Here is a 20,611-nt window from a genome sequence, read left to right on the forward strand (position 1 = left end):
ACACTGTTTTCCAGAGTGGCTGTACCAACTTGCATTCCCACCAACAATGTAAGAGGGATCCCCTTTCTCCACATCCTCTCCAACAATTGTTGTTTCCTGTCTTTACATTACTACTCTTTTGTAGTATGTAGCCTCTTAATTCCTGAGTTCCTAAATCCAACTCATTTTTTGGCTGGCTGATATTGGTATTTTGATTTGAATCTACTTTCCTCCCCCAAAAAAGGAATTCACAGGTGCTCGCATTTTTGAGACTACTATATGTTGTATTTATAAATGAATGTAGCCATATATAGAATTATTGGTTTGCTTTTTTTTTTTCTTTTCTCCTCAAAATTTTAAACCCTAATGCTGTCTTCTGGTGCTGAATATTTCCAAAGCTTGCTAGAATATTCCCCATTATGTGTAAGTAACTTCCTTTTTTTGCCTGGATTATAAGAGTCTTTCATTATACTTTTAAACCTCTGTGATTTCATCAGAATATGTCTTGTTTATTATTTTATATTAATTTTTCCTGGAAATTAATGAGAAGATTTTAGGTCATCCTCTTAGGTCTTCTCTCCTCCCCCTCCTTCAGTTTTCTTGTATTATATCCTTGAATGCTTCTTTTTCTATTCTGTTTTCTTCTGGGATATTTATTATTCATATATTGGATTTTTCTTGTTCCTTTTATCTTTGTGTCCAATTCTTTGCATTTCTTTCTTTTTTCCTCTGAATTGTTTTTCTTAAGCCCATCCTCCAGGTCACTATTTTTTCTGTACATTTCTGCTTCTATGTGGTTTTCATGGTTTCATTAGTTCATTATTACTTAGTTTCTTCTGTTCTTCCAATTTACTTTTAAATCTCTTCTTGTTGTTATATCACTTTGTTCGGTTATTTAAAGAGTTCAGGTTCTCTTTAATTTATTTGGAAGTATAGGGGATATTTGACTAAAATTTTATTGTTTCCATGTTTGTAGGAATTTCTTAGTAGGTTCTCTGTTGGATACTTTGTACTTATTATTTGTATTGGAATGAGGCTTGTGATTTGTTGAACATCATGTGGGGTTGGGGCAGGGAGAGGAAGTGAATCCTAATATCTTCTTCAAATTCTATAGTTGTCTCAGCATACTTTCTCACCAAATCTCTACCATAGGAGCATACATCCCCGTAAGGTAAGCACATCACCCAAGTAAGAGGTAGGAGTGACTAAAAAGTGAAGTTTTCTCAGAGCACCTGGGTGGCTTAGGTGGTTAAGCGCCACACTTAGGATTTCAGCTTAGGTTGTGATCTCAAGGGTCATGAGATGAGCCCTGCCCCCACACCTGCGAGCTCCTTACTCAGCCTGGAGTCTGCTTGAGATTCTCTCCCTCTCCCTGTGCCCCTCCCCTTGTATGTGCCCTGCACACATGTGTGCGTGCTCTCTCTCTCTCTCTCTCTCTCTCTAAAATACATAAGTAAATCTTTTTTTCAAAAGTTAAAAAAAAGAGTGAAGCTTTCTCTAGGCCATGTTTCTTTTTTTTGGAGACTTAGTTGACCCGGGTTAGTGACTGAAAGTTTATTGCAGTTTCTTCTGCTGTATCCCTGTCTCACCTTCAAATACTTTCTCTCTGTCACAAGTCTAGATTGAGAGAAAATAGATCTATTCTATATCTCAAGTTCTTTGGAAGTTCCTGTTTTAGTTGAAAAGTATGAGTACTTAGGGCATTTATAATCAGGGAGAAAACTATAAAACTATTTAAACACTTTATAGTATTTTCCTTACTTTTTCTCCCAACTTCTGATATTCCCAAATCCTTTGATTTAGTTATTTTCTTTGGTTAGATATTAAGACACTGCTCTTGATTCTGTGGCTCTAGTTGTATTTGAAAATAAAGGCATAAGTTCAAGTAATTGAGCAGAATTTTTCTATGTGTTAAAGTTTATATTGAAGTTATATTGTAGAGAACCACATTATCAGACCCTTAAAAAAAAAAATAGTCTACTTCTGAGATTATGGTCTCTATAGATGAGAATCTTTTTAGTTGAAGATCCTGAGTTTACAAAGCCCAGCACCTGAAATACCAGTCACAAGGTCTTCATGGCCAAATGTGATTTTCATTTTTGGAATAAGATCCGTGAGTTCTTCTTTTTCCTTTCACAGGACAAGCAGGAGGACATGAAGACTATTTTGGAGGGCATAGATCCGGCCAAGCATCAGGTGAGGGAGGCCTTTGATGCTTGTAAGCTACTACATAAGGAATAGATGTTGTAGGTAACCAGAACTCTGGATATCTGAATTCCAGCCAAGAAGTTCCAGGACCTTGCTGGGTGACAAAGGAATCTTCTTCAATTGAAAAAGATTATGAAGTTCCAATAAAAAGAGATTTATGTTACTAGTAGTTTGCTTCCTTAGTATTCTTTTTATGTGGTATTCCTAAAAAATTTCTCAGGTGAAAATAGATTTTCTTATTCAGATAGTTCTTTTGCATTCTTCCTTACTGGGAGATTCAACATACTACAGAGAGAAAATCTCAGTTATGAAGTCCTTTGCATTCAATTTTGTTCATCAAAAATCTGAAACTCAGACTTAGGGAGTGATATTGGATCGTTTTTTATATAATCCTCAAATAAACAAAAAAAAATTAGTGAAACATTTACTATACTATTCATGTCATTAATTTCTATGAAGTTAAAATTATTTTTGTAAAATTGTCCCCTGTAATTCCATTTTGAAATTCGTTTTTAAGAAGGTAAATGCTTATTCATAAGCAAACATTTCTTTTGAGAAAATGTTTTGAATTTGTGCCTGATGGTTTTAAGAGTCAAGCAAATTTAGTATCCATTTTAATCCAGAGAGATTTGTTTAAACTCAGGAAGCAGTGCTTAATTTTTATTAAAATCAGGAATAAATTGTGATTGTATCACAATTAGCTTATGCCTTCTGAAATAAATTCTTCACTATCAAGCCACTCTTAATCATAAGGCTTATTAAGCATCTTCATTATTGGCTTGTTGAATGAGAAATTGCTATATTCATTCTATTTTGTTCAAGTAAATAATATATTTCACAAAACATTATGTGAAAACATGAATTTTTACTCAGTTGTATAGTATCTCAGGCTCCTATCAAGAATGTAAAGCTGAGTGTTATTTCAGATAAAGTATTTCTTTCTCCCCGGATTGGTTAAAGGAAACACGATTATAAATCCCTCTCTCTAAGCTGTAAGTCTCAGAACTTGGGATACTTTTTTAAAATGTGCTTTGTGGCCCCACTTTTATTAGAGGTTCAGATTCAGCACATCTGAAATGGGGAATCTGCATTTTAAATGATATCCCAGGAGATTCTGATGGCAAGTTTTCCATATTCCACACTTTGAGACATTGCTAGAGTCCATAGATTATTCTGCATCAGTGTTGTTCTCTTCCCTTTCCATCTTTGCTTTGTAATCCATCATTCTTCCTCTAGCCAAACCGAGTAAGTTTGGTTTTTCTCTTTGTTACTTGTGATTTTTAGAAACTGAGCTAAACACAGTCCTAGAGTGGTGCCTCAATCTTTTTTCCATCTCAGTTGTCCTAAGGGATATGAATAAGATCAGTAACAGCAGATCACTAAGGTAATAATTAAAATACAGTGGTGGATTGGAAGAACATACCCCCAGGGGAGAACATCAGAATCCTCTAGTACATATGTAGTATAAAACAGTCTCCCTCCCTCTCCTGTGATTCTGGTCTTTCCCTTGACAATGTCCTCCTCCAACTCGGAGAAGTACTGCCTCTGTGATATAGTTACAACCCTTAGATGTATACCTTGGGTGTCCATGGCTGTGATTTTAATGGAAATCAACTTATTTTTTAAAAAATAAACTTAATTTTAAATTAGATTTTGTTATCTAAGTCCAATTGGGAAAAAAAACCCACCTTTTTTCCTCCGTGTGCTTATTCATCAGAACCAGAACTTTGCAGTGTATTTTTCATGGATAAGATTTTTAGGGGACTTATAAAGTTCTAATTATCCATTTACCAATATATTTCAACCATTACTGATGAGCTTACCTTAATTAACTTTAAATATGACCCCCCACTTTTTAAATGTTAACTTTCTATTAAGGAATAACATATATACATATTTTTTAGTTTTACTCTTCGAAGTTAGAAAACTTTTATCTATTTTTTTCTTGATCTAAAGCTATTTGTGAAATACACAAAACTCCTAATACCTTTTATTTTAAAGGCCAAGTTCTCTCTAGAATTCTAGGTTATTGTATGTTGAATGAGTCCTTTTCAGCTATCTCTAGTGTGTTTAAATATAAGTACAAATGACATCCAGTCAAGAAGGTAAAGTCAGTGTTAGTATATTTTGAAACCTCTCTGTTCTCTATTGTTTGAAGTACATAGATATAATAAATAAAATATGGGAGAAAAACAAGCTAAACTAAAAATATGTAGCTATAGTCAGAAACAAAATTAAAGAACACTGGACTAGAAATGGAGCAGGGATCCACAGCTGAAGCTATAGGCCCAAGGAAACTTAAAATATTTAAAAAGGGGGAGCGGGGCATGGAGCCTGGGATCTCAGTATCTGTAGGGCAATAGGGACTGAGTGCATCACAAATGGAGCAGGCTAGTAGATCAAGTCTACTTGACTAAAGCAAGAAACTCGGACCTTATTGCCCCCACCTGTGAACCAAGACGGGAAAAAAGCTGCAAGCAGCTTCCTACAGTTGCAGTTAGAAATTATCTACTTGTTCTTGGTAGAATGAAGATGCAAAGACAACAGTGCAACTAAGAACTTGGAAGACACTATTTTTTGACTTAGTGAGCAGAACTGAAATTACTCCATGAGACCTGAAGTTTAAGTTGCCAGTGAAAAATCTACTGTCGAAATGGGCTTTTAGGGCCAGATTCAGGCAACTTTCAAACCATCTGATGAGAAGGGATAAATTTGTGGATAGAAAGAAAAGAAAAAACTCTCATGCAAAATGAACTTTTCAAAAAAAATTATGAAGCTCAAGAGCAAATCTATGTGGATAGTCAAAATGTAAGCAAACAAACAAAAAGCAGCAAAATAGGAGAATAAAAGCCCAGGCAATTGAAATAAAAGAGTTTAAACGTGCTTATTTTAAACTATAACCAGTAGCCATAAAACAGTGTGAGACAATGAAATGAAAGCCAATAATTATTAATTAAGAACAGATGGGTATGAAATAAAAAATTTAAACTTTGTGGGAGGGAAAGTTGTGGAAATAAAAAATATATGGGATAAATAGTATATTGGACACAGTTGAATAAAAAATTAGCGAATAAGGTGATTAAACAAGAAATAACACAATATAGCATAAAGAAATGGAAGATTTTATGAAAGAGAAATTGAGAAAAAGAGGGTAGATGAGAAGCTCTACCACACATTTGAAGTTCCTGAATGAGAGGATAGAAATACAAAGTAGAGGCAATGTTCGAAGAGATAATGATAGAGAATTTTCTGAAATTGAAGCCAGAAATGAATACTTGATTGAAAAATTAATAAGTAAAACAAATGAAACCGTAGAATTTGAAAGATAAAGAACACTATCTTAGAAGCTACTAGAGGGGAAAAGATGCATTATTTTAAAGGAACAACAATCAAATTTTTGACAGCAGATTCTCATCAACAGTAATAATCTTAGAAGACAGTGGGAAGTAATATCCTCCAAATACCAAGAAAAAAAAAATAGAATTCTGTACTCAACTACTCTTCCAGAGAAGGAAAAGTAAGCTTATTTTCAGATCTACAAAGAATAAAAGAGCTTACCACCTCAGATCCTTGCCAAAAGAACTACTAAAAGATATGTACATCAATGAGACAGAAGGCGTGGGATGCAGGAAGCTACGGTAAGCAAAGAAATTAGTAAAACATTATAAATATAAATTTTTTAATACAAAACCGAAATTTCTATGCTTAAAACCAAAGTAATACTAAAATTCTAGACCGCAATAGCATGAAATTCAGAAAGATGTGTTAGGAGGTTGAGAAGCCATGCTAGGGTCCCTGTGTTGTTCAGGAGAGGAGGATTGGGTACTAAATAACTTTAAAGGTTTTTTTTAAGCAAAATATATCAGTTGATCAGAACAAATATAAATCTGTTGAACACGGTTGTTAAAGGGAAAGCCTTTTGAATTAGATTAAAAATCAAAATCTAGCAGATTGTGTCAGATAGGGGAAGGCTGACAAAGTGATGGAAAAAAATATGTAAGGCAATATTAATATCTGATGAAATGGGATTTTAAGCCAAAAGTATTTTTAGAGATAAATATTCCTTCAGCTGATAATAGCAATCAGTTATTAATCAGTAACTAATAATCTACCTTCTAAAGAAAATAGAAAATTACAAAGTTACAAGAAAGATAAGTCTACATTTGTGATGACAAGATTTTTTCCACAGACTTCTGTATGAAACTGATCAAGCAGACAAAATACTTGTTAAGAATAGAAAAACCAGATTTGCTCTTGTAAGTAGCTAACATTGTTTCCATTATATATACTATGTATTCTTTTCCAGTACACGGACCATGTATAAAAATTGTCTGTGTTTTAGGCTACAAAGTCTTTAAAACAAACTCCTTAGTCCCATGGACTAAATTCTTTGATCTATATTGCTTTAAAATTACAAATTAACAATAAAACCTTTTTTAAAAAAATCCCATTCACCTAGAAAATGAAGAAAAAATACTTTTACATAATTCATGGGTTAACGAGGCAATCACAGTAAAAATTACAAAGAAATTCTCACAAAAACTACACATCAAAACTTAGGTGAGAGGATACAGCTAAAGTGTCCTTGGAAGGAAAGTTTTTTTTATATACATAAAATGAAAGTAAATGAAGCTAATAAAAGAACAACAAACAGCACCATGAAGGAAGGAAATAATAAAAGAGAATAGAATAGAAAACAAAAAATAAGGATTAAAAAATAGGGAAGAAAAGCAAACTTAAAAGCTGATTTAACAACAACAACAAAACACAACTACTGAAATAGATAAAATAAGGCAAACTTTTTTTTTAAAGGGAAAGGCACAGGTAAATGGTAGAAATTTAAAGGGAGTTACAATTATATGCTATAGTAGAGCTCTTTAAAATTTATAAGGTAATCGCATGAACAATCAATAAATTTGAATACTTACATGAGGTGAATGCTGATTTTTTTTTCTGTGAATATATAAATTTATCAAAACTGACTCATGAATAGGAAACCTCAGTAGAACAATAAGCATATCACACGTTGAATTGGTAGTTTAAAGTCATCCATCCAAAGAAAGGAAGAAGCTCAGATGAATTTATAGGTGAGTTTTACCAGATGTTCAAGGAATAAATAAACTCTTTATTGTTCGAGCTATTGCTAAGAATAGAGAAAGAAGAAATGTTACAGTATGCAATATTTAAGGTTATAACCTTGGAAAATAACTTTCTGTGTTCATGAAGGAAAACTACCATAATTTATATCCTAAAATTTGATTGATCTAGAACAAATATTGGCTTTGCTAACAAACCCAACATTCATAAGGAAGTAGTATATAGAAATTTGATTCTTATTTTAGAGATCGATTTATTTAGAGTGAGAGAGAGAGCGCATGTGCGCACAGAGAGCAGGGGTGGGGGGGCAGAGAGAGAGAGAGAGAGGCTCAAGCAGACTCACCACTGAGCACAGAGCCCAATGCAGGTCTCTATCCTGGGACCCCAAGATCATGACCCACACCAAAATCAGGAGTTGGCCACTCAAGCAAATGAGCCACCCAGATGCCCCTGATTCCTATTTTAAGAGAAGGTTTTAGCGGTCATATATTTTGGGGCAAATTATATATGTTGTAGTATTTACATGATTGATTTTAGGACATGAAATATTATAAATACATTATAAAGTTGGGGCATTTTTTTACCTACAATTTTCTCAAATATAATTATGTTTTTCAAAACCGAAATATATGTATATATTTATAGGGAGGAAAATAAAATAGCTTTTCACACCTTTTACTTCAGAAATTTTATTAGTATGTTGAATTTTGAAATTTGGCTTGGGTGAGGATCTTGGGACTGATTTTTTGTCTTAGCTACAGTAATATTTTATATATATAGAACTAACAGTTATTTTGAAAGTTTATTCTAAAGGAGGGCTTTCATAGTCTTTTGTCTTTGCCACTACTCACGGGACCTAGTTATGCTGATGGGTGTCACTGGTAGTCCTAAGAGATAAAGAAAGAAAAAGGAAAAGAAAAGTGATGTTAATATTTGCCCACCCATGTTCTAGTAACAATGTATTATCAAATACAATGAATGTCTAACTCTGAGTTTAGCTACTACCCTTAATTTCTTGTTAAATTAACTTTTCTTTCTCTTATTTACCTAGTAGAAAATTAAAACTTCAAACCTCAGTACTAAGAGGGAAGATTTGAGAGGTCAGTTACACTTAGGTTCCTTCTTGGTAAACCATATTCACGCACTTTATTGTTTTAGACATTAGATATGTAATGGTAAGCAAAAATGGACACGATTGGTGTTCTCATGGAGCTTACAGTCTAGTGGCAGAGACATGTTAGCCAAATAGTTATACAAACTAATATGTGATTAAAACTTATGAAGGAGTGGTTCATATAGCTATGTCCATACAGATGGTCCCGGACTTACGATGGTTCACTTACGATTTTTCAACTTTATGATGGTGCAAAACTGATACGCATTCAGTAGAAACCATACTTCGAATTTTGAATTTTGACATTTTCCTGGGCTGGCGGTATATGGTAGGATACTGTCATGATGTTGGGCCGCAGCAGTGAGCAGCAGCTACGGTGAGCCACGTGATCTCAAGGATAAACAACCAATGCATTCACAACCATTATGAACTCAGAATCATTGTTTCTCACTTTCAGTACAGTATTCATTCATTACATGAGATTTTAAGTACTTTATTATGAAGTAGACTTCATGCTTGATGATTTTGTCCCAACTGTGGGCAAATGCTCGGAGCATGTTTAAGGTAGGCTTAGCTAAGCTATGATATTTGGTAGGTTAGGTGTATTAAATGCACTTTCAACTTAAGATATTTTCAACTTAAAATGGGTTTATCCATACGTAACCCCATTGTAAATCGAGGAAGATTTGTAATAGAAAGAGTAATTGAGTCAGGAAGTTCAGGAAGGTCTACCCTGAGGAAATAACGTTTGGCTTGAGATGTGAAGGATGAAAAGGAGCTAATAGAGAAGTATTACAAGGAAGGAAGAACAGCTTGAGCAGAAAGGCCTTGAGTCAGGAGTGGAAATAACAAATTGCCAAAGGCGCAATTTATTTCCAGTGTGTAGTTGATTGCATTGTTAATTCAGAAAAAAAGTGAGATGGAAAAACTGAACAGCTTTCTAGCTCTTTTTGAATGAGGTCTTCATAATATATATTCCATTTCTTTTAAGTACATTGCCAGAATGTTAGATTTGCCTACATTTTAATGTAAATTCAAAATCCATTACAAAGCCAAATTATTTTGGCATCACCTATATTAACGATCTTCTGTATTTTAAAGTTAGTAAAGATTGTCACCTCATCAATATGTATAACAAGAAGTCAAAACATAAATTAATTTTTATAAGAGGTTGAGAGATTCTGTACTATCAAGATAAAAATTTTTAAATCTCTTTTAGAGCATAAGTCTATTCACTGCAGGCCAGTTTAAAGTTTCCATTGGGTTGACAATCTACTTATTTCTCATCATTAGTTTGCCCAAGTTGTAGATTAGGTATAGTTATATAAACAGACTGAAAAGCATCCTGTTGGCAGAGCACGCTATTTTTTTTTATTTTTTATTTTTTAGGGGTACCTGGGTGGCTTAGCTGGTTAAGCCTCTGACTCTTGATTTCAGCTCAGATCATGATCTCAGGGTCATGTGATCAAGCCCCATGTTGGGCTTGCACACTCAGCATGGAGTCTGCTTGAGATTTTCTCTCCCTCTCTCTCTGCCCCTCCTGCTTGTTCGTGTGCCTGCTCGCGCTCTCTCAAATAAATAAATAAATAAATAAATAAATAAATAAATAAATAAATCTATCTTTTTAAAAAAAGATTTTTAAAGTAATTTCCACACCCACTGTGGGACTCAAACTCAACCCCAGAGATCAAGAGTTGAATACTCCAGTGGCTGAGTCAGCCAGGCTCCCTGAGCCCACTATTTTTAAGTTGACTGTGGTAGCTAAAGGATTCTCTGAGTTAATTAGAATATAGCTGATGTAAAGCTTGACTTAAGCACTGTTCTCAAGTTTTTCTTCTTTTTTTTTTTAAGATTTTGTTTATTTACTTGAGAGAGAGAGCACACACATGAGTGGGATGGAGGGGTAGAGGGAGGGGGAGAAGCAGACTCCCCGGTGAGCAGGGAACCCTACGTGGGGCTTGATCCCAGGAACCTGGGATCATGACCTGAGCCAAAGGCAGAGACTGAGCCACCCAGGCGCCCCTTTATGACGTTTTTCTTAGTAACAAAAGAGGAGCAGAACAACAGAAATTAATGTTTACATACATAATGAAACGGGATAGGTGAGCGAGTTTCCATAGAAGCGGTGTATCAGCTACATTTTATTTTATTTATTTACTTATTTTTATTTATTATTTATTTGAGAGAGAGAGCTTGAGCAGAGGGAAGAGGCAGAGGGAGAAGCAGACTCCCTGCTGAGCAGGGAGCCTGATGCGGGACACCTGAGTCAAAGACAGACACCCAACCAACTGAGCCACCCAGGCACCCTATTTGTTTATTTTTATTTAAAATTTAGTTAACATACAATGCAAGATTGGTTTCTGGAGTAAAATTCAGTGAGGTTCATCACTTATGTGCAACACCCAGTACTCATCAGTCAGCTACATTTTAATACTTAGATGAATGTAATAAGAGTTCACAGTTCTCCCAACAGTACTACTTAGCATATTAGCAAGCTCGTTTTAGGGGCATTTGATATTACGGTGGTAGCAAGCTGTTTTTTCATTCATTCCTCTTCCTGGCAAACCTCCTAGAAGGAATAACAATCTTTCTGCTATTATAAAACTGCTTCTTTGCCTTTCACTATTCACATATTTCATTTCTAGTCTAAAAAAACGTCTGCTTATTGGTATGTTTTTTCCTTTTTTTTCTCTCTTTACTCTTGAAATACCATAGTGTTTAGTGTTTTTCTTCAGAGACTGGTTTCTGAATAAATAAAATTTTTAAAAAAGAGAGACTGGTTTCTGTCCTGTGATGGAGTTCTTATTGGTTTCTAATATGATAAGATCAGGATCTTCCTAATTACGTGTAAGACTAAGGTTCTTTTTCATAATTCATATGAATAGTTAGGAAGACATCTTTTTTACCTCAGGGTTAGAAAAATGCAGCTATTTCTCTTTGAGGCTCAAACTAAACATAAGTAACACCTTTAAATGCTATTGTTTGGTATGCAAAAGTGAACTTGCCCTTAAAAAGTTACACCATCTCCTGTGCACTGAAATTAATCCTACATTTTGGAGGAATTGAGAAAGGTAGTATAAGTGGCTATGGTAAGTATTAAATCTTCTTATTTCTCATGTCATTTGTACTAAGTGTTTAAATTAGATGGTTAATGAATTGACGCTGATGGGGTTTTTTGTTTGTGTCTTTCTTTCTTTAATAGGAACATGAATCTGAGGGTGGAAGAACGCCTTTGATGAAAGCTGCAAGAGCTGGTCATTTGTGCACTGTGCAGTTTCTTATTAGCAAAGGTAAGGGAAGCACAAGTCATCATTTGTAAGAAGCTGTAATTTCTGGGAAAAAAAAGTCCTAAACTGGTGCCATTTATGTTAGAGCTATTTTCCCTGCAGTACAAGTATTGTATCCTAGTCTTTTGTTGCTGTATTTTATTTAGTAAGTGTAGAGTTCATGAGGTACTTCTTGGGATTTTTCTATAGCAGTTTTGAATTTGAAGTTTGGCAACTAAGCAACATATTATTGCTACCCAAAGTTGGAAAAGCCAAATGTAAAATATCCAGCTATATTTAGTAGATATTGTTCAGCACTTAATGATAAGGCAGTTCTGCTGGAAGGTGGGGTAGGAAGGCAGAAAGTCTGCCACTATTGTTTACAGTTGAATTAACCACATATACAAGGGTGTAATGTATTATTTTTATATTCCTTTAGAGGTTCTATTATTAGAATATATTTAGGCGAAGAAGTTTGCATGATGGGTGAAGAGAAAGTTCAAGACTGTTCACTATCGAAAAGTGAAATACTGCTAAACCCGTGTTAGGTTGAACCACAGAACTGTCATTTTATGCATCAAAAATGGTAATATCCGCAATTTCATTTGGTTCAGCCTAACTCTGTGTATAGCGTTAGAGGTACTCTAGCATCTGATGTAAGATCCTGGGGTAGGGGGGCGCCTGGGTGGCACAGCGGTTAAGCGTCTGCCTTCAGCTCAGGGTGTGATCCCGGCGTTGTTGGATCGAGCCCCACATCAGGCTCCTCCGCTATGAGCCTGCTTCTTCCTCTCCCACTCCCCCTGCTTGTGTTCCCTCTCTCACTGGCTGTCTCTATCCCTGTCAAATAAATAAATAAAATCTTTAAAAAAAAAAAAAAAGATCCTGGGGTAGGATGGTAAAATACAAGGAAAGTCCACTCAGGTGATGTCATGTTGTTAAAATAAGAATTTTAAAATATATATATTTTTAAGATTTTATTTATTTATTTGAGAGGAAGAGACAGAGACAGCAACAGAGATAGCAAGAGAGGGCATGAGTGGGAGGGGAGGGAGAAGCAGACTCCCCACTGAGAAGGGAGCCCGATGCAGGTCTCAATCCCAGGACTCTGGGATCATGGCCTGAGCTGAAGGCAGGCACTTAACTGACCGAGCCCCTAAAGATAAGAATTTTATTTAAAAAATAAAAATTTTATACCTACATTTGAAAAGAACTCAGATATTTTGTGCCACTACAAAAGCAGTGTAAAATTTGATCCTTTTATATATACTTATTTAATTTGATAAAACTAGGTTTATTTTCTTAATAGCACATTTTTACTACCAAATAAGGCATATCTTTACATAGTGTTATGACGTAGTCTGTAAAAGCTATTTACCTCAAGCATACTGATGTAATAATAAACAAATGGGTAACTTTTGGAATTCTCTCAGGCTCCTTGACTAAAAGGGTTGTCTAATCATACCCAGCACCAATCCTGCTAACCATGTAATCAGACTTGTCAGGAGGAGGAGCGTGTTGATTATAGCCTTTCCAGGCTATAATAACTACTAAACAATCCTATCATCTAAATTTATTATTAACAACTTTAAAATAATCACATGTTGCTAATGTAAGAATGTTTATTGGTGTGTCTTGTTTGCCCTTCCCAAAAGGTACTTTTATGTGTTAGGATTATGTTCAGCTGGATATTTCTGAAAATTAAATTAATTATAGTGGGTTTTGCCCATGGGTTTATTTTTCTCTTCAGAAACTAAGTCTGGAATTAAGGAAGAAGGAATATTGCTATAGTCTTAACTATCTAGTTGAGACTGTGGCGCATTATAATTTTTTTTAGGGGTTAAAAACAATTTGTCAAAAAGGAGGCCAAGAAAGGTTTTGCATTTAGACTTTCTTCAGGTCACGTTGAACAAAGCTACTGAACAACTTACTAAATAGCCTTTCAGATTGGGGCACCTGGGTGGCTCAGGCGTTAAGCATCTGCCTTCGGCTCAGGGTGTGATCCTGGCGTTATGGGATCGAGCCCCACATCAGGCTCCTCCGCTGGGAGCCTGCTTCTTCCTCTCCCACTCCCCCTGCTTGTTTCCTCTGTCTGGCTGTCTCTCTGTGTCAAATAAATACATAAAATCTTTTTTTAAAAAAATAGCCTTTCAGATAACATTTTTGGATATTCTTATCTTCTCTCCATATCCAGGTCCCTCTGACTCTTAAAATGCACTATATGAAAATTAAAAATCTTTTAAATATTGTTTAAAAAATCTGTTTTCTCAGGGCGCCTGGGTGGCTCAGTCGTTAAGCGTCTGCCTTCAGCTTAGGGCGTGATCCCAGCGTTATAGGATCGAGCCCCACATCAGGCTCCTTCACTGGGAGCTTGCTTCTTCCTCTCCTACACCCCCTGCTTGTGTTCCCTCTCTCGCTGGCTGTCTCTCTCTGTCAAATAAATATATAAATAAATCTTTAAAAAAAAATCTGTTTTCTCTACTTTGAGACCTGGCTATGTTGCCACATTCTAGAAGTAGATAAAAAAAATGTCTTTGGGGCGCTTGGGTGGCTCAGTCGTTAAGTGTCTGCCTTCGGCTCAGGGCGTGATCCCGGAGTTCTGGGATCGAGCCCCACATCAGGCTCTTCCACTGGGAGCCTGCTTCTTCCTCTCCCACTCCTCCTGCTTGTGTTCCCTCTCTTGCTGGCTGTCTCTCTGTGTGTCAAATAAATAAATAAAATCTTTTTAAAAAAAGTGTCTTTACAATATTTCGAGAGTTACAGACAATGGTATTATTTGATGCTTACATTAACCTGTATATACTTATTAATCTTAGTCTTCTAGAGTTTCCATTTTAAAAGTGATATTGAATGAATGAACTGCAGCTACGTGCAACTTATGGATGAATCTCACAAATATTATATTGAGCCAAAGAAGTCAGACACAAAAGAATATACTGTATGATTTCATTCATATAAAGTTTAAAAACTAAAACCAGTTTGCAAGTCAGGATAGTAGTACCATTGGAAGGGTGGGTAGTGACTGAAAGAGGGCACAAGGTGTGGGACTTCTGGTATGTAGATAATGTTCTATTTCTTGATCTGGGTGCTGGTTACACCAATGTGTTCACTTATTTTCAACCATACACTTATGATTTGTGTACTTTTTTTTATCTATGTCATACTTCAAAAAAAAATCTCTAAAGTGATATTATTTGTGAACTTGCTTGATTCCACCTTTTCCTAAGATTGCTGGTTATGTTTCTTTGAAGGTGCCAATGTGAATAGGGCTACAGCCAATAATGATCATACGGTAGTGTCGCTGGCATGTGCAGGAGGTCATCTGGCAGTTGTTGAGCTACTCTTGGCTCATGGAGCTGACCCTACTCATCGACTCAAGGTATTCTACCTAAAAATAAGTAAATAAATAATATATACATTATTATTACAAGATAGTAAAGATATGTTTGCCTCGTCTTGGTGCTTCATATTCATTACTGTTTATAAATGAGTTTTGATTCTAGACAGGCTGCTAAGAAACTAAATGTCTATAGCAATTATAAGAAGAAATTTACAAATAATTGATTAATGGTTTTGTCGATCTTTCTCAGGATGGCTCAACAATGCTCATCGAAGCTGCAAAAGGTGGCCATACTAATGTTGTTTCTTATCTGTTGGATTATCCAAACAATGTTCTGTCAGTTCCTACTACAGATGTGTCTCAGCTCACCTCACCTTCTCAAGATCAATCTCAGGTAAAGTAAAACAGCTGATTTATAAAATATAAAGCCTCCAAATTGATTGGGAGTTTTTGTTTAAAATTAGTTTTAAGGAAAATGGATTTGTTTCTCTTTTCTATTACATATTGAGAGAAACATAATCCTAAATTCTTTAAGATTTATTTCCTTCAGAAGTACATGAAAATTACTTATTGCCTTATTTACTGAAAAAAGTTCTTTTTTAAAAATGTTTAATATCAAATATAAATATAAATTTTCTAAGTTGTCAACCTACTATAGCTAGATCTTTAGGGTTATTTGTTTTTAATGAGTACATTAAGCATAATCTTAAACCAAGAGACAACTTCTTCCTTAGTACCTCCCAAGACAGTATTAGTTATTCTAGAGGTAGTTACTTTTGTTAACCAGGAAAGTGTAGTTAACCGGGATATATGCACCAAAAATTGATTAAAGTAATTTTTAAACCTACCTAAAAATATGGAGAGAATATAGAAAGTATACTAAGTATACAAAGTTCAGTGAAATATTAAGTTCTTTTCTACAAAGTTATCCTGAGAATTGCTAAAATACCCCAGTTAGGGACTATGTTGGATTGTCTTTTTTGACCCATACAGAGTTTGAACTAGGGTAAACTGGCCAGTTTGTGACTTACACTCCTAGCTATAATCAGAACCACCAAGGCCCAACAAGGCTTTCTCTCTAATAAGAGAGTAATACTAATTCTGCTTAGCTTAAATCTTTCACTTCCTATAGATAGCCTGAATTTGTCCAATTCAGTATTCTCAGAAATTAGTCCTTGGTGAAGGCTTTTTTTTGTTGTTGGTTTTTTTGTTGTTTTTGGTTTTGGTTTTGGTTTTTTTTTTTAGAAACAAAAAAGTGAATTTGGTAGTATATGAAGAAAATCTAAATTTCCATTTCATTTATGGGCCCTTCTTTTACTCTTTGGTCTGAGATGATATTTTTTCTGAGTTAACTTTTTAGGTTCCACGTGTACCAATGCATACACTCGCCATGGTTGTACCTCCCCAGGAACCTGACAGAACGTCACAGGAGAACTCTCCTGCCCTTTTAGGAGTACAAAAAGGTTAGTTATTGAAAATTGTTTTCCTTAAAGTGGGTATTTTATCACCTAATTAATGAATTCATAAAAGTACTTTAGTGGTATACAGTTAATGTGTACCCAGGATTAATTGAGGTAGGTAATTCTGACAAATGCTTATAGTCTTACAGACTGTTTATAAAAGAAAGAAGATAAATACTAGGACAAATGACTTCTAATTTCTTGCTAACATACTCCCAGGTGTAGTTTTCATCTGGCATAGATAGAAATACTTAAAAAGCATAGCAAGTTGTTGATTATATTACAGTGACAAAAATTTATCAGACATTCATTTTCCATTTGACAGTTCTTTTGTTAAACAGTAGTACAATATGAGGCATGAAAATGTGTGTTCACTGTCTAGTTAAGTCTTCGTAGCATTGATGCAACTGAGGGAGTTAGAAGTTTAAGAATTACATTTAGTTTCTTTCATGTAATGCTGAATATGATGGACTAACATCTGTCATTATGTGAACATAGACAAGTAACTATCAAAAAGTATATAAATAATATCCAAGTAGATATTAAGAAGAAGCATATACTATTTAAAGGACTCAAGTTTATGAACTCTGATATTTTCCTGCTTTTTCACTTGTAGATATAAAGTACCTTCACTTGATACTCATGTATAGTTGTCCTGTCTGAGTTCTCTGAAATAAAATAGGTAATGTGTAAGGTATTAAAATCTACATAAAAACAAATTTATGAGCATATTTCATTCAGTATGTGATAACCAAGCTCTAGATTTTTGAAATCACAGTGTGGTGTGTAAGCATATATTAGTTTCTCTTTGATTTAAGAAAAGTTGGTTAGAGTTGACTGTTAGAGCACCAAGCAGAAGCTTCTTTTAAATCGTATCAATTTGAGTAATGTAGAGTATTGAGGGCCTTGATCAAGGCTACTTCATTTCTAAACCATTAATTTCAGAAATAAAATATCTGTAATCTCTCTGACTTAAGCTAATAATGGAGTTTTCCATTGGACACCTAGCTATTCAAACTCTTCAGAAAATGAAGACTGCTATTTTTAATTTTAACAAATAAAAAGGACATTAAGCATGTACTTGTTAAGGAATCTAAGCATCCTAATCGACTTTACTGTTAGTAAAATATATAACCCTGTCTGTTTTTGTTTTTTGTTGGCTATATGTTGTAGAGGACTGTAGTAACTTTGGCTAGGGAAATTCAGTACTAAATAAGAAATGATTTAAAAAACAGAGCCACAGAATAATCAAGAAATAATCTAGGAAGGATATGGAGCGTGTGCAGAGAAGAAGTAAGACATTTTAAATTTAGATTTAATATGTAAGTCAACAGAAACTTTTGGGTAGGGTTTCTTTAAGTTGATGCTAAGTGAATAATCATATTTTTTGATTATTGAAATACCATCTGATAGTGGGTATCTACTTATTTTCTTCACTTTGATGTTTTATTACTTACCGAATAGCATAAAAATGAACTCACCTTTTGAGTAATCTTTCATTTTACTTAATTATAAGAGAAGGAAGACCTTAACACTTATATTTAGACACTTGGGTACTTGCTGTTGCCAGATGCCATGTGACATTGCCAACCTAATATTTCTTTATGTAGGATCACACTGCGGTGATGCAATGTATTAAGATGTTATTTTAGTATAAATTCATGTGCATCATGGAATATAATATCACTATGAATTAGGAAAAATTAGTTGATGATGTAAATGTACACACTGAATAGATGGGTACCCAGGGAGATAGGAAAACGTATCTTAAATCATAAAAGATATATTATTACTTTTTCCTCCTTAAAGTGGCTTTTTCTCCTTAGAACTTCTCATTTATGTCTCTAAAGAAGTTCCTCTGAGTGATGAAATCTCTGTTTGACCCTGTTGCTAAGTCCGTAGAGTATATCTGTATTGCAAATGTGATTAGGGATGAAGGAAGAGTTCTTATTCTCTAGGACTCTCTTCCTTTCTTAGCAATCATCTTTTAAGTTCTTAGAGCATTTTACTTCTGCCTGAAGTCTTTTTATTATTTGTATCTGCATCCTTCTAAAATATTTTCATGCCTTAAATCTTACCTAGGTATTTATATATATACTATGCAAATATTCTTTTCTTTCATGATTCATGCACACCATTTGTTCCATCCTTCTTGACCCATAGTCTCCTGATTTAGGCAGCCAGTCTCACTTATCCTTTTTGGTTTTCAAAGGATTTGACATTCTAGGTGGCATCTGACAAAGGCCTCAAGATCACCTTTTTAACAAAATGTGAAACCAAGTGATAGTGATATGCTCCGTTTTCTAGTATTATTTAGGTTTATTAACTATAGTTTTGAACGTTCAGTTGGGAAAGGATGCATAAGTAATATCAACCTTATGCCTTTCCCAATCAGTTTTGTAAATAAGTTTGTTGATTAAAGCCACTGTTGCATCTAACTTATTTGTTGTAACTGGTTCTACAGAGATTCTAAAAGAGAGGACTCATGATTATCCTCTGCACGTTGTACAGCTTAGAACTAATCCACTACAAGACATTAAAATGATGTCAGGATAAACAAAACACATCTTTTGTGTGCACCTCAAGCCCTCTGGAGGAGTAATTTCTTTTCTCTGGAGTACTACAGCTCTTTATTGGATCTTCCTTCTGACCCTGGTCACACCTGCCCCTTCCCCTCCCCTTGGATTTCAAGTGTAGAGGGTTGAGTTAATCATACTTCCCCTGTAGACGATCATTCTGTTGTGTTTGATGCGAATTCTTTTGTTTTTAAAGTTCTTATAAAATGTTTACTACCTCGTGTGTATTTTTAATTTACGTGAATGGTATTGTGCTATGGATCATGTTTTGTTTTTTACTTTTTTCACTCAACACTGTTTTACAGATCTATCCGTGTGTCTACCTCTAGACTGTTTCTGCTGTCAGCATAGTGCTTCATCCTGTATATCTTCCGCTTTTTACTTGTCTTTTTCCAGTGATGGGTATCCAAATTGCCTCTCATCCCCCACCGTCACAGACAGTGCTGTGATGAAAATCCTGGTACAGTCCTCTTAAGGATCTGTGTGAGAATCTCTTTGGGATAAAATCAGGAACAGAATTACCATCATAGGCGCCTAGGTGATTCAGTCAGTTAAGCGTCTGCCTCTTGATTTCGGCTCAGGTCACGATCTCAGGGTGGTGAGACAGAACACTGTGGCCTGGGGCTCTGAGCTCAGTGGGGAGTCTGCTTGAGATTTTCTCTCTACCTCTCCCTCTGCCCCTCCCTCCACCACAGATGTGCTCTCTCTCTCTCTCTCTCTAAAATAAAAAATACTAAATCTTAAAAAAAAAAAATTACCTGTTATAGGACTGCATAATATTTATCTGACAAAGCGCCACAAATTGCTCTCTAGAATGGCTATAGCAGTTTACATTCCCACTAGCAATGCATAAGGGTTCCCATATTACCCATACTATACACCCTTCGTCCCATTTCCAAGCCTGCCAACCCTTGGCTTTATCTTTGTATTTGGTTTTGTACATCTTTATCTCCCCTTTTAGACTGTAAGCTCCTCAAGGGCAGGGTTTATGTTGCTTGTCTTTGTATGGTCCACTATGCCTTGCTTGTACTAGATGTTCAAATATTTGTTAAACAATTAATGAGTGCCAGGCTAAGAATTTAGATTGTTCTGAAGACAAAGAAAATTATTAAGAATTTTTTTTAAGAAGAGAGACATTGTAATTAAAGACGATGTTTAAAAAATTAATGAAGAAGTAATATTCTAGAATGGTTGTGAAAAGATCAAAAACAAGTTTGAATATAAACTAAGAACTAAATTAATATGCTGCTTTATATCCCAGAATTGCTTATTGGAGTAGGTAACATGGAAAATTCTCATTTTCATATCAAATCAGTAAAATGGTGTAGAAATTATATGTACAGTGAATGAAGTTGAGTGTTCCTCTGGAAATTTTACTACTAGTACTCTGTAGTTGAGCAGATTTCCATTATGTAATCATTCTTGTGTGAATTTACATATGTCCAAATCTAATGTCTTTTAATATATGAGATTCACAGTAAAAAGCAGGAGGTTCAATTAATCTTTTAGCATGTTACACAGACTCTCCCTCTTTGGACACTCGTGATTATCCTTACTGTGTTAAAGATGTATAG

At 34.9% G+C, this 20,611-nt stretch overlaps 1 protein-coding gene across 21 annotated transcripts in view; it reads left to right on the forward strand.

The window, feature by feature from the left end:
• Positions 1 to 20,611, forward strand: part of ANKHD1 (ankyrin repeat and KH domain containing 1) — a 125,283-nt gene that overhangs the window by 62,010 nt on the left and 42,662 nt on the right. For 11 of the 21 annotated variants that reach the window (XM_057307102.1, XM_057307103.1, XM_057307105.1 and 8 more), the window contains exons 11-15: positions 2,119 to 2,175; positions 11,601 to 11,688; positions 14,913 to 15,040; positions 15,252 to 15,395; positions 16,362 to 16,464. In XM_057307102.1, the coding sequence (XP_057163085.1) occupies positions 2,119 to 2,175; positions 11,601 to 11,688; positions 14,913 to 15,040; positions 15,252 to 15,395; positions 16,362 to 16,464 (520 nt within the window). Of the gene's footprint in view, positions 1 to 2,118; positions 2,193 to 11,600; positions 11,689 to 14,912; positions 15,041 to 15,251; positions 15,396 to 16,361; positions 16,465 to 20,611 lie in introns of those variants that run through there. The other 10 variants (XM_057307106.1, XM_057307108.1, XM_057307112.1 and 7 more) reach the window with 4 other exon arrangements.

This window comes from Ursus arctos, unplaced genomic scaffold (assembly GCF_023065955.2).
Source record: "Ursus arctos isolate Adak ecotype North America unplaced genomic scaffold, UrsArc2.0 scaffold_5, whole genome shotgun sequence".
Taxonomy (NCBI): domain Eukaryota; kingdom Metazoa; phylum Chordata; class Mammalia; order Carnivora; family Ursidae; genus Ursus; species Ursus arctos.